Source organism: Hesperophylax consimilis, chromosome 8, assembly GCF_061612785.1.
Source record: "Hesperophylax consimilis isolate HC1 chromosome 8, BYU_Hcon_1.0, whole genome shotgun sequence".
NCBI lineage: Eukaryota > Metazoa > Arthropoda > Insecta > Trichoptera > Limnephilidae > Hesperophylax > Hesperophylax consimilis.
This window is the reverse complement of record NC_142843.1, coordinates 19988521-20002500: the sequence shown is the minus strand read 5'-3', so window position 1 is coordinate 20002500 and position 13980 is coordinate 19988521. Positions and strand designations below refer to the sequence as shown.

Sequence of the window (13980 nt, the reverse complement as noted above, 5' to 3'; positions counted from 1 at the left end):
TGGTCTCTCGTGCCCGTAAAAGTGTTCATCATTGCTCTGCTGGATTGGAACTCATAAGAGAGTGAAACGCAGCTCGATCACCTTAAATTTCCAATCGATTTTCGTAAAGGGGAAACTGAGACATGCTGTTCTAACCCGTTACAATAATAAGGTTTGCGAAATTTAGTGTTTAACTTATTTAAAAAAAAGACATAGCATATCAGAAAGACATGCGACAGTCCTCTGTGGTCGAGGGGTAAGGCTCTCGACTAACATGCGGGAGGTCGCGGTTAAAATCCCAGGGTGCAAATAAATTTTATTTGATTAATTTGTGTTATATCACAAATTACTCATTCAAAATAATATATAGTATATTTGTGGCACGTTCCAGAGCGAAAGATACTCTCTATATCGCCCCGGTGTAAGACCACCATTCAGAATTGAAAAATTGCTTGAAATGGCTTTGACTGTGTTTGGTGACCAGATTTTCAGCAAGGTCCCTCCCCATCTTCCTATTCCCCACCTCCTTCCCCTCCCCACTACACTTCAACCACACAACAATCACAATTGCCACAATCTCACTTGCTCCAAACAGTTGGAACTCTTGTGTGGTTTCACATAAAAATTAAAAATAATTTAATTGCTTGAATACACTGAAAAACAGGAAATGTTCAAAAACATCATTAATGAACCCTGGTGACTGGGAAAATGGTCAGCTCTAGCAAGCTACATGGCGGTATTAACTGAGTGTGCTAGAGTAAGAGATAAGTCAACCCGTTGGTGTGCAAACCTTGGCGACCGAGTCGGAGCACGCGGCAGACTACTGAATTTGAAATACGAATACCGAAGGATTATAGAGATCCAAGAGATACGGTACTCATCCTAATAACTTGAACACTGCACAGCAAGTACCTGACAAAAAGCATCATACCATCAAGTGATACAGTACCCATATTAATAACTAATAATGCACTGCATGTGCCTAATAAAATACATCATACTGTCAAGTGATTCTACAGTACTCATGCACCGCAGTGGGAGGGACTCCTGGAAACACCGACCCCCGATTACTACCCATTCCTTGTACCCTTTTCCTTCCCAGAACTTCCTTTACTTCATAAGACCCTCCACCCTGCATTGAAATTCCCAAATATGAGATCCCCGAAGATGTGTGGGTGATCTTAAAAAAAGCGTATTAAAAAAATCTATTAGTTGGTGCATTCAAATAATTTAATTTCCCCAGATAAGGGATGAAGAATTAAATTTGCTTTGGTTTAAGTTTATCCTAGAGAGGGTTGATATTCCTGTTTCGGTGACTTTGCTGTTGCTAGAACCGTCAATTTTTCAGAGGAACAGTTTTGTTTTAGAATATTTATCAAATATTAGAAAAAATGTAAAAAAGTGACTATATATTTTGAAATTTCGAGGAACCGGTTCTTTATTCTTAGAATTTCTTTAGCCACACCCAATAGTATTTTCTTTCTGCAAAGAGAGTGTAAAAAAAATATTTTATCTATTTTAACTTAGAAATTTATTGGTTTAATATTAAAAAATAAATAACATTTCATATAAGATACTTCAATGATTTGTTAGACAATGTTTTTAACGGAAAATTTATAGGGAGTCTATAAAGCCAATAAGATTATGTGACTTTCTACAAAGTACCTACTTAAACAATATAATTATATCAGATATGATGGCTACCTATCTTCAAAATTTATTTGTTTGCTAATTTTTTAAGGTGATAATTCACCATCCTCTTAATAGCTTATCCATGGAATAACATATATTAATTAATAAATAAACAAATAAATACTCTCATTTAGTAGAAAACTCAGCTAACCTATTAAATATATAGCCACTATTCATAGGTTCGAGTACCGAATAGTAAACTCGGGCTTTATAAATAAATAAATCGAAAATATACACTATCATATGTATAAGCTATAAAGATGATTGTAAAATACCCCCTTAATTTTATAAAAGCATGTTTTAGGTTAAATTTAGACAGGTAAACAAATTTTCTAATCTGTAGAATAATTTTTTTATCAAATTATGATACAACAATAATATTTTAAGCAATATTTTCCTAACTCCACATTTATATTATTTGAACTATAAAATATGACGCCTATTTCCTTACTTCTTCATTTTTTATGGAGATTTTAAATAAATTACTGATTTCCCAGAATTATGTTCCAACAATATATTTATTCTGAGATAAAACAATTTTTAGTAACAACATACAAAGTAACATATTTAAAGTGTTGTCACAACCGTAAATATACATTCACTCGTGATATTTCATTAAAAAGTTGTCTTTGATTTCATTGTTATCTTCTGTAGAATACAGGCAAGGTATCAAAATTTCAGGTATATTATACACAAAAATTGAACACAGTATAGTCTCATCGAGTGATGGGGCAGGGTGGGTGTGGGAACACACGGGGCAACGATTACCCAATCAGTGAAGTGACTTCCTTTCCCTTACCACCCGCCATCTGATTTTTGTTTGCAATGGTGTACAAAAAAATACAAAAATGACTCCTATTAAAAGAAAACCCAAGACATGAATCATTGAGGAATAAAGCATGCAGAAGGTGCTCGTCAGAAAACAATTTCAGATTTTTTAAAATAAGAATTAACATATAGATACCTACTATGCCTCATAACATGTTTGTATGTATTATAAATAAAAAATTCTTATTTAAGTACAATATGCAAAAAGTTTGTTTTATTTCTTAAAGATTCCAGTAATCCAAAAATTAGTTAAACTTAATTGTTCAGATTATTGGGACTATACTTTATAATGTTGTGTAAGTTTGTTACAATGATAAATAATCCAGATTTCTGTTGAATTCTGGAACTTGCCCAATTACAAGACAATACTAACTTATTGTCTACATTTCAATCAAAAAGTATTCATAATTTTGCAACCTCAATAACGTATGAAGATCAATATAATACCTAACAATGCATAAAGGATATTATAGTACTTATAAACATTATTAACACATAATATATTCTATTCAAACACATCCCAAACCAAGAAGAAAGAATTGTAGTTAGTGGGCTGGCAAGTTGTTTGCAAATGTTTATTCAAAATGGGTTTATTCCAGTGGCGGCTCGTGACTTTTTGGTGTACTAGAGTGCTAATATTACAAAAAATGTCATTGTTGATTTTGGGTGAAAACGATTTTTTATTTTTTTTCGAAAATTCAATTTTTGCATGAAGATTTTCAGGAAATTTCAGTTTGGCTGCAACAACATCAATAATGCCATTTTTTTTAAATATTTGCACTCTAGTACATCCAAGTCACGAGCCGCCACTGGTTTATTCCCTTATTTCACATTAGACCCCAACTTTGGTATATCCCAGAAATCCCATCACCAAATTAAAGTACTTGACAAAAATAAATTTCTAGTAATTTATTTTCAACAAAAATCGGTTTGAAACCATTTTATGTAAACAATTTCGTTGCATTACATACAGCCCAGCAACGAATTATAAATAAAAATCCCAAAATTTAACCAGTCATAACAGTAACGTTTGAAGAATAAATATAATAGTTTTTCAACTAAGTTTTCATTGCAAATTATTAATAGCTATTTATCATTGATAAATACTTTATAAACACTACTTAACCATCAGACTGCGTTTAAATGTACGACTGATGTCACCTCACACGTAATTTTTTTTTATCTCGTCTCGCTGACTACTTAATACTTTTTAAAACTATAATTAAACATATTTCACATGATCATAATTTGTATAAATCTTGCTCAAATAACGCATCCATATCTTGAGTATTCATAACTCAAAATAATTGTTCTGGGACAATGTGAATATATATAAACGGAATGAAATATTACAGAGCAGGTAAAACACAGGCCGCTCTGTACTGAGAGATACTTATGTCGGTTTGTGTTTGAATTGTGTATCCAATTATTTGATCTATGGATCGATAACATGACCTTTTTTAATAAGGATTTGTTCATGAACATATTTGTATGCAGTGTTACAAATATTTTTCTGTTTAAACATTGAGAATTAAGATGAGATTTTTTTTCCTTTGAACAATGATATTAAACAATTGAATTGACACACAGGCAAGCGTGATGAAATAACCTTGGTCAATTGCCGCGGCCTGAGGGTTAAGTTTAATGCTTGAATTATATTGGACCCTTATTGAATAAATACAAAAATTATTTTCCTTAAAAAGGAACCTTTTGCATATTATTTAAATCAATATGCACATTATACATGCTGGGATCCCACCTGCTCTATTCTATTTCATAGAAGAGCAGGCTTTCTATGGAATAGAAATCCAAAGATGAATCGACTTCTACTTTTGTTCTATAAATAGATCATAGATTCTTGTAGAATAGATAAGGTGGGGAACTCAGCATTATGTCACGGACTCTATTATTATGGCTGTTTATTAAATTATGTAATACATATTCTACTGCTTATTCAGAACATCATTCAGCTTAGGAATAAACTTGTGTCATCTGCAAATAGTTCTATGTAAAAATACCTTATTTAATCTATTGAATAAAAACAGGGTAAAGAGATGTCCCTACCTGATTTACTTTGACCAGTGATTCCTGACGTTACTTGGAGGAAAAAATGAACGAAGGAATTTTGAACTCCAGCGACATTTTTGCTGCGTTTTTTTGTACAAAAAAAGTTTTTTTTTTAAGTAACCACCCCCCAACCCTAACTGTCCAATACCTACTGATTGAAGTTTTTAGTTTCAAATACATTTCTTACTCCAACTAAAATCCTGATTATTAAATCAGGTATATCTCAGAGAAACGGCTGCATAGCCTTATTCATACAAAACTTAAATTTGGTATCGAGGCAAAAATACTTGACCAAACTGAAGAATATTTTTTTTAAATCAAAAGGTATATCAAATATTGAGTATATATGTGCTACTTTGTTTATTTGGGTTTTAAATTATAAAATATAGGTCATTGGCGAATTAAATTTTTCTGAATTTTTGAGGAAACTCAGATTTTTTTTGTGAGTTAACGGTAATTATTAAATAAATAAGCTTACCCAATCTACTGTAAACATAAATCTAAAAAATAAAACATTGTAAGGGAGTTTTTTGGGTCCAAATTTTTATGACAAATTTGTGTTTGTATTTTAAATTTAAGCCCATTATAATGCTTTTTTTTTTAATAATTTATATATTTTTGTTTAGATAGTAGGTAAAGCAATTTAAGTTTTATTTATTATTAACATTTACTCACAAATAATTGCCAAAGTTGCCTCTAAAATCCTGAAAAATCGATTTCTTTAATGGCCAAAATTTTCTAATTTGATATATAAATAAATAAAGCACATATCTGTACTAGATATTTGCAACATATTTTTATTAAGAAAGAATTATTCAGTTTGGTCAAGTATTTTGGCCTCAAAAACAAATTAAAATTTTGTATGAAAAAGGCAGTTGCATATTGATTGATCTGTAACTTTTTATTATTATGTTTTATAATTTTAATCAGTGATACGGTACTAAATTTTCTAATAAGAAAAGTAGTAACAGAATGACATGTAACTTTGCTAATGTGCATACTTTAGTTTGCAATTTGACCTAGCTAACCAACCAAGTTTCAAGGTTCAATCCTTGAGCTTTTACATGTGGGCATATATATACAACCATTGTTATGTTAATTATTGGTACAACTTTACTCATGATTTTGAACATTTTAATACGGCAGAGTGACACCACACTGTGACTTGTTAATAATTAATACATACAAAGCAATTTGTACTATTACGGCTCTGTTAAACTCTTCCGGCGAGTCTGGATTCAGAAGTAGGCATCTAGTGCGATTAACGAGGTTTGTACATAGGGTGAGCATCAGTGACGTGTATTGCTCCTTGGCCAAGGAAAGGCTGTAGCTTTTAGGTGTTGATTATTACTAATCATCGTGCAATAATGGCACTCAAGGCAGGTTGCAAATAATAATTTATCAGGGTAAAACTGTACTTGTACCGTTACGGCTCTGTTAAGCTCTTCCGGAAAGTCTGGAGTCAGAAGTCCACACATAACGCAATTAGCGAAGTTTGTACATAGGGCAAGCTTCTTGCAGCAGGGCTCATTACCCAAGGGTAGAAGAGCTTTCCAGGGGTTGCTATATAACTCAAGGCAGATTGCAACTAAACATTTGGTATTGTTCTAGCAAGAACAGTAATTTCTTAGGGTAAAAAAATCATGACATAACAAATTACTTTATCAGAAATCTAAATGCGAAGAAAGGTAGTCACAACTTTTCTGCCTTTATGAGCTGCAAACCACTGGCGAACATACAGTTTTCTCCTTCCATAGGCTCAATACATGTATAGAAGGATTTCTTTGTATTTACTTTTGACGTTTATAAATTTAGTGTCAAAGAACAACAATAAAATAGTATTTTACATGTATAAATGACTAAATTAGAATGGGAATTTATAAAGTCATCTTCTTACCAAACCTATTCTCATAAGACAGAAATGTAGAATGTATTGTATAGTCTTCACTTGTACAAATATTACGCTTACATAATATATTACACTAAACATTTTGCTATATTTTAATCATGCTTGCTTAAATTTTGCTAATATTATTCAAACAATAAAACCAAAAGTAGTTTGGGCATTTTTACAGGTTGGCGTTCGGCAAACATTCACAATTGAGTGACGGGTCATATTAAATGTAGGATAAATACCTGGACTACAGTTCGTTGACTCTTTTAGGTCATAAATTATGTAATGCTAATAAATATTGTTTTTATAAGGACACTGTAGGTATAAAAATCTTCATATTTTACAAATAATAGGTACTTTGAATTCAATATAGATTATAAGTACATACAATAGATTTTTTAAATGGCATAGCCTAAGTCCAAGTAATCACACAAATTTCAACTTATAAAGGCTAAAAATTACACAAAATGTCTTTGCTGTTTGTTTACACTAAACAATAGGCTCTCCCACACGTATGCTTTGGAATGAGCATTCCGCGCCCTGCTCCAGACCCTGTGCAGAAAAGAAAAGTCTGCTGAAGTAAGGTAACGGTTTTCAACACAGTCCATTGTGAGACTTTTCTGTGTCGGGGCTGTAGCGGCTCCCGGATCGCTCGTTCCAAAGCATGCATGTAAGGCCCGCTATTAAATGTATAATAACAATATGACTGTCATAAGAAGCATAATAAATTAAATAAGATCAATAAATAAAACATTAAAACTACAGTTCTGTATGGCTAAAAAGAACGATGATCTTTGCTATCAGTCAGCACATCCATATCGTCCCGGCACTTTGGGACATACAGGGTTGCGCAAGTGTGCTCCCAGATGTCTTGGGGGTAATTCTCCCCCGTTATCCAGATGTCTGTTTCTAAATCGTAACACTCTATGGCAGCTGTGGCACGATCGAACATTGCATCACTGTGAAAACCTCCGATGAGGTAGATTTTAGATTCCACACTTACGATTCCTGCGTGATATCTCGGTGTAGGAACTCTGGTCACCACTTCCCACCTGTCTAATGCGGCATCATAAACGTCTATAGTGTCTGCTAATATTCTGTTGGTTGTGTCGGCATCTTCATACCACCCACCTGCAACATAGATCTTATCTCCGATGGCAAGCATGGCGTGGTCAGCGCGTGGTGTTAGCAAGCTCTGGCGTGGCTCCCAGGTGTCAGAAGTGGCATCATAGCAGCGGACAGAAGATAGAACCTGGTAACAATGCAGGCCCCCGGATATGAGTAGGGAGGAGCTGGGAGGGGGCATGGCGCAGCCGGCATGTTGGGAGCGTCCTCCTCCCAAGGGACGGATGCTCCTCCAGGTATCTGTGGCCGGATCGTATCTCTCGCAAGCACTCTCTTCTTCCCCGCCTTCTTCTTCTACTTCACTCACACCCCCGATTGCATAAAGATGATCCAGCACCTAAAATATTCAATAAACAAAAGTTCAACCAATGTAACAAAAGTATACTTAACCACTAAAGCGATGGCATATTTATGAAAAAAAAGGCCTTGAGCGATGCAGGTTTCTGGGCATTCGGTTATGGGTTCTCCCAAGCTCAATCAAAACACATCATACCTCCGAATATTAATACGGGAACATATAAACTGCTGTGGTAGCCAATGGATTCACCCATATATCATCGTTAATCCCATATTTTTAGGTTTTATAAGTAAAATATTAAAAAAACAGTTTTTAAGTCATTAAAAATAAACTGGCAAAAACCGTCTACCTAAATTTAGGCAGCCATGGCTAAAGGCCTAGAGCGATAAGACCTAAATATGGGTAGCCATCATTCGACTGGCTAAATACATCCTCAAAAACTAAACAGTTTTTTTATACATTGAATTTATGAGATTCATAACATGGAACATCAGAAACGATTTTCTATTAAATTATCACCGGTCATTTTGAAATACTAATAAAGCAATAACATAGTCTTCTTGAAAGATGAATAAAATTGTAATAAGACAAAGAAAAAATATCATTTTTACCACATTCAGTGAAAATCTACATCTTTCTCTTTGCATGGGAGCCATTGTAGTCCATTTATTATATCTCGGGCTGTATCTGAACCCAAAAGGGTGAATATTTTCTTGTAGAGATTGGTTGAAACAACCTCCCACCACATATAACTCATTATCCAGCGCCGCTGTTCCAAAGTTACATTGTTCCACATGTGGAATGGTTGTAAGTCTTTTCCATTTCCCTTTACTGGGCAGGAAGTATGTTATCTCATTAGTGATTCCTCCAATACCAAAACCTCCGACTTTAACTACTGCCAATTCCATTCCTCTGGAATTAACCAGCACATTACTCTCCGATGATGGTGCAGCGCGAGTCTTCTTTAAACTGACTTGATGGCAAGCATCCCTCAATATATGGCAATACAACTGCTGGTCTTGTCTGGTCCCGCCAGAGAAAGATTTCTGCAGAATAGACTCAATTTCCCACTTGGACATTTCCGAGAAGTGGACTCTCCTTAAGAACCTCATGGCGTGAGATAGTCTCTGCTTATATCTGAAAATTAAACATAAAGTTAAGGTTTTAGGATCCCAGACGCAGACAGAACAATTGTCTCTTTTCCATTTTTATCATCATTATATATTTACATAATGAAATCATCCTCTATTTGGGCTAGCTGTAATAATTACATTTGAGCAAACATTCAGCCCCAATATAAAAATACATATCGCATGCATAGATAAAGAGAATACACAATTAAAACAATCTGTTATAATAAAAATTCATGTACTACATACCCAATACTGTCATGATATCGAAGCCAACGGAGCACAATTCTCAATACTTCTGTTTCGGGACAATCTACAGGAAAATCACATTCCAATAAATGTTCTAGCTGCAGTGGTGACAGTCTGTAGAACTCATTAGAATTAGAAAACTCCCGCAAATGACCACTAATAAATCTGTAAACCTTCAATCTGAGTTGATTCAAGGAATACGTTTCAGCTATGGTCACAATATCTACGCAGTTCTCTAGGTCCAATTGAGCTTGCAAATAATTGGAGCATGCTTCTACAACGGCTACAACTTGCACGTGACTGGCTGCGGATAGGACATCTTGAATATTTGCTAGGTTTAGTCCAAGGCGTGAAGTATAGGCATAGTCTAGAAGTAGTCGCATTCCTTCCGCGGTGACTCCATTGAGCTTGATTTCACTCTGTTTGGATTCCAGCATCGCATCCGTAAACATGGCACGGAAATAATCACTGCACGATGCCAGGACTGCTCGGTGGGCCTACAATACAACACAAAAATCAACAATTACTCGAATGTTAAATTTTTTACTTAAACAAGTTGTAACGGACGTACTGCTCCGGGCTCGGCCACGGCCGCCCCATATTAAATGTATATCTTTGTCCGTAAACTCATAACCTATGTATGTAAATGCAAACTCATGACCTATGTATGTAAATGAAAATGATAATAAATGAAACGTCAGAGCTTGGCTGGAGGAGTACAGGCAGAGAATTATAGAGTTGTTAGAAAATAGCATTAAATTCGGGCACGATTATGAGAATCGTACCTAAATACAGAGGGACCGTTGAAACGTTCGGCCACGGTCCGAAGCAATCGGCCGTGCGCTGTCATGACGTTGCAAATGACCGGTGGTACGCCGTCATTACGTTCCACGGGCACGATTCAGAGAATCGTGCCTAAACAAAGGAAAGCCGTGGTAACGTTCGACCACGGCCCGAAACGACCGCCCGAGCGCCGGTGAAATGACCGGCGGGGCGCCGTCATCGCGTCCCACACGGCTCTCGATTCCGAGAATCCGAGAGAAAGCCGGGAGCGTGGGGCCACTGCCCGCGCCCTATAAAACAGGCACAAAGCCCTGAGAAAGGCAGATCACCAGCAACCATCACCAGCTCTACAACTCTCTCTCTGCTCTGCCCTCTACCTCGCTCCGAATTCTGCCTCTGCTCTCCTCATCCTGGACCACGGACTTCCCTACCTCTACAGACCAGACCCGGACTCAGCAACAAGGACAAGCGACAAGCGATCGGACAAGCTCTACTAGAGACGGCTCGTTCTCCTCCCCCACGCCACTGATGGACCTTTGGCATTTTTACAGTCTTGTGTATCTCACCCTGTCTGATACACAAGTGTAAAATAAATTGGTTCTGGCAAGAATACTTTTATGCAATATTCTCTGACAGTATGCATGTTCAGTGTTAGTGAGGGTCTTCAATTAATAGGTATGTTTCACTGACAATTAAAAAGGGCAGACGCTGTGGACCGGATAAAATATTCTTCTTACCTGGAAAGCATTTCCCTGTGCGTATAATGTTACATCTAGTAAATGTCCCTTCGATCTTAGACTATTGAGACCTGAGAGCAGTGTATCGGAATGTGACGGGGAGTCAAAATATACTGTGTTTAATGGCTTCTCATTGTAATCCAAACCTGGTACTAGGGTCATCTTTACTGATTTTAAGCAGTCATTTCATTGAGAGTACCTAGAAATGAACAGAGAAACTGATGAACAAATAAAACATTAAAATCAATTCGTATATCAGAATAATAGCATCAGCAAATAAGGTCTATATTAGAATGATGTAAGAATAAGTATTTCTTGACAATGATTTCCGTGGGAAAAAATATCTGCTGTGAAAAAATGTTGAAAAGCAGCTGAGAAGTAGATCAGACCGAGTTTTACTATTGCAAACCGATGAAGACATGTTATTATTTGAAAAGCATTTTATAATAATTCTAAATCATTTTAACAAGCAAAACAACTTCAGGGTATAATATAAATGTCAAAACGAAACAAAGGAATTAAGTTTTCTAATGATTTAAAGAAATAAAATGAGCGCAAGCTGTATAAATTATACATTTTAAAATTGTCCATGTTATGGCCGTGGTTTTCCGTTAATTTTATATTGTAAACATTTGTATCAACATATTAAGCATAATATTTTAAGAAAAGTGAAAGGATATTAGGTCAAGTACCTTTATATGATTTGTTGTTAATTTATAAAGTAGTACATTCGACTTAAAACTTTTATGTTGAACGAATCAAACTATTATAATAATCACAGCCCATTCACATCAACAAGAAAACAAAAATAAAGCACGACACGACCTGACAGAATACTTCCCGAATAATAACATTAGGTAAAAATATGCAATATGACAATGTAAGACCACAGACAACAGAGCAGCCATAGAGTCATAGAGCTCACAAATTATTAAATATGGAAAATAGTGTTTTCACAGCTACCAGTACTTACCTACGGAATAAAAAACTTTATCGATTCTTATATTATTTGTTTAATTGCCTCAAAATCTCTAACATATTGAATTTATTTTGGCTAGATGCTATAAAATATGTATAATAGTTATATTCACACTGTTTTATTATGGAATCCGAAGGTCTCTAAGGCAAACCTGCAGCGAACGTATTTTATAAATATTATTTTGAACGTTAAAGATAAATTTGGTTATAAATGAAATCGTCAAAGGAATTTAAAAACGATTAACCCGGAATTTTCAACGGAAAATTTAAATTAATGATTTTAGATTATAATTAATATGAACATGTTTTTTCTCTCTACTTACTTACACGAATAGTATGTACGAAAATATTTAAGGGAAAAAACTTTTGGGTGATTTGATGATTTGTAGAAATGTCTTACATTTTTTCATGCAAATGTAAAAATATTTAAGGGAATTTTTGTTTTGGGTGACCTGATGATTTGTATTAATTATTTTATAGAAATGTCTCCCATTTTTCAGGAAAATCTAAAAATTTTAAAAATATTTCCAGTTCAAGTAAGTACTGGTCAAAGTTAATAAATTATTTTTGGTATTGTTACGGTAAGTTGTCTTTACTGCGTTCATCGGCCTTATGATTCAGTCTGACCACTATAACAGTGATCAGTGTCAATTTTTACGTGGTGGTGTGTGTGTGTGTGTGCACATTGCTCCGTTTCTGGTATCCGCGGTATCTTTCGGTCATTTATCTAGTCTCGGAACCATCGCCGGTTGGTGGATAATTTGATGTTTATTATATTTATGAAGATTCTGGTTATAAATATGTAACAATAACTGCCGTCTGTGCGATGTGCTAATATCAGTGTTATGTGTTAAAATTCATAATATACAATTTTCATGAAAAAACAATCTCAATAAGAGATCAATGACGTCCAGACGAGCGATAACCTTGGATATGATCACCAGGAAAAGAAGTGTGTACTAGTCAAAGCACATTCATGGTTTTGTCTATCGTATTGAGTAAAAGTGCATCGAGTGAAGTTCTTACTGTTATACAGAAGTGAAGTGCTTTGTTATGTCTGGAACCAGAAGTATTGACAAGGAGCGAAAGTCTCCTAGGGAGAGTGGTGAGGACTCTGAAGATGAATGTGAAATCCTCGAGGAGAGTCCTTGTGGGAGGTGGCTGAAACGCCGAGAGGAGGTAAGAAATACTATTTAAATCCATGTCTGCTTTCACATACGTACCTATATTATGTCAACTGATAATTTATTGATGTTCCTATCAATATGACACTTGTCAACACCGCTTGTCTGTTGGTTTCCCATGATACAATGTAAATTATTAAATATTATTTTTGCTTCAATGAACAGGACAATCACAATCGTTCAATTTGTTGTACTTTGAAATGATATTTTGATTTGACTTTTTAGAGACAAATTATTGTAAAAAATATTCAGTGTCGTTTATAGTAACAATCCGTGGAATTACTGCATCAGTTTATTCTTTTCTATACACTTTTGCTGAGAAAATCATAACAATTGACTGAAATATCCTATCCTAACTACCTATTTTCACCTAACCTAACCTATTTTCTATCCTCGTCATGATTATCATACCCGAAAACATTATTTTGGCTTATTTTTTTCCAGTAAACACAAATACGTAGAAAAAATACATTCCAGGAAGATACAACACAATATTTTTTTTTGTTATTCAGTTCATGTAAATGGTTTCAAAAATTAATTTATTGTAATGTGACATTTTGCCAAACTGATCAAATCTCAAAATTCTAAAAATGTGTACTTATGTAGGGTACAATTTCTACGTAAAACGATTTTTGGAGACACGTAATATTAAACATACGAAATGTTTTACATCTATAAATAATTGACTCAACGTAGCGAAGTTCTCTTTTAACTCAACCATTTTGCATTTCGTCCGTCTGTAAATTTGTCTGTACGTTCCGTTTCAAGATGGTGATGGTAAAAGATTATTTCTCATATGTGAAATTGTCGTTTTTATTCGGCCTTTCTTAATTGCATTCTTTCAATATTATGTTAGGTACCCAACACCTGAAGAAAGTTTGAAAAGTAATTATTGTCATTGAGATTATGACGTTTCTTTTTACAAATTGTATAATTCATTATTTGAAATAAAAAAGTTATATTAAATTTATGGTTTATAATTAAGTAGGTAGGTCAGATATTTAAGTACCTACTTACAAATCTTATGATTTCAAAA

At 34.6% G+C, this 13980-nt stretch overlaps 2 protein-coding genes across 2 annotated transcripts in view; one reads left to right on the top strand and one right to left on the bottom strand.

The window, feature by feature from the left end:
* Positions 1-5659: 5659 nt before the first annotated feature.
* LOC149421689 (kelch-like protein 26) lies at positions 5660-11661 on the bottom strand. The gene is made up of 5 exons (XM_089634486.1): positions 11475-11661; positions 10783-10981; positions 9263-9759; positions 8495-9020; positions 5660-7922 (listed from the first exon to the last, which is right to left on the bottom strand). Exons 2-5 carry the CDS (start codon positions 10942-10944, stop codon positions 7236-7238), a joined length of 1872 nt encoding a protein of 623 aa, XP_089490612.1. The 5' UTR covers positions 10945-10981; positions 11475-11661; the 3' UTR covers positions 5660-7235.
* A 755-nt stretch (positions 11662-12416) lies between these two features.
* Madm (MLF1-adaptor molecule) overlaps positions 12417-13980 on the top strand; it is a 100135-nt gene continuing 98571 nt past the window's right edge. The window contains exon 1 of the mRNA XM_089635013.1: positions 12417-12939. Within this exon, the coding sequence (XP_089491139.1) occupies positions 12814-12939 (126 nt within the window). The 5' untranslated portion in view covers positions 12417-12813. The remainder of the gene's footprint in view (positions 12940-13980) is intronic.

What these genes read in the sequence shown, in the direction of transcription:
- LOC149421689 (XM_089634486.1), bottom strand. Translation starts at nt 10,944, where the DNA reads ATGACCCTAGTACCAGGTTTGGATTACAATGAGAAGCCATTAAACACA. An exon ending in CACAGGGAAATGCTTTCCAG is followed by an intron (nt 9,760 to 10,782) that starts GTAAGAAGAATA and finishes GTTGTATTGTAG; the next exon opens with GCCCACCGAGCAGTCCTGGC. An exon ending in CGATATCATGACAGTATTGG is followed by an intron (nt 9,021 to 9,262) that starts GTATGTAGTACA and finishes TTTAATTTTCAG; the next exon opens with ATATAAGCAGAGACTATCTC.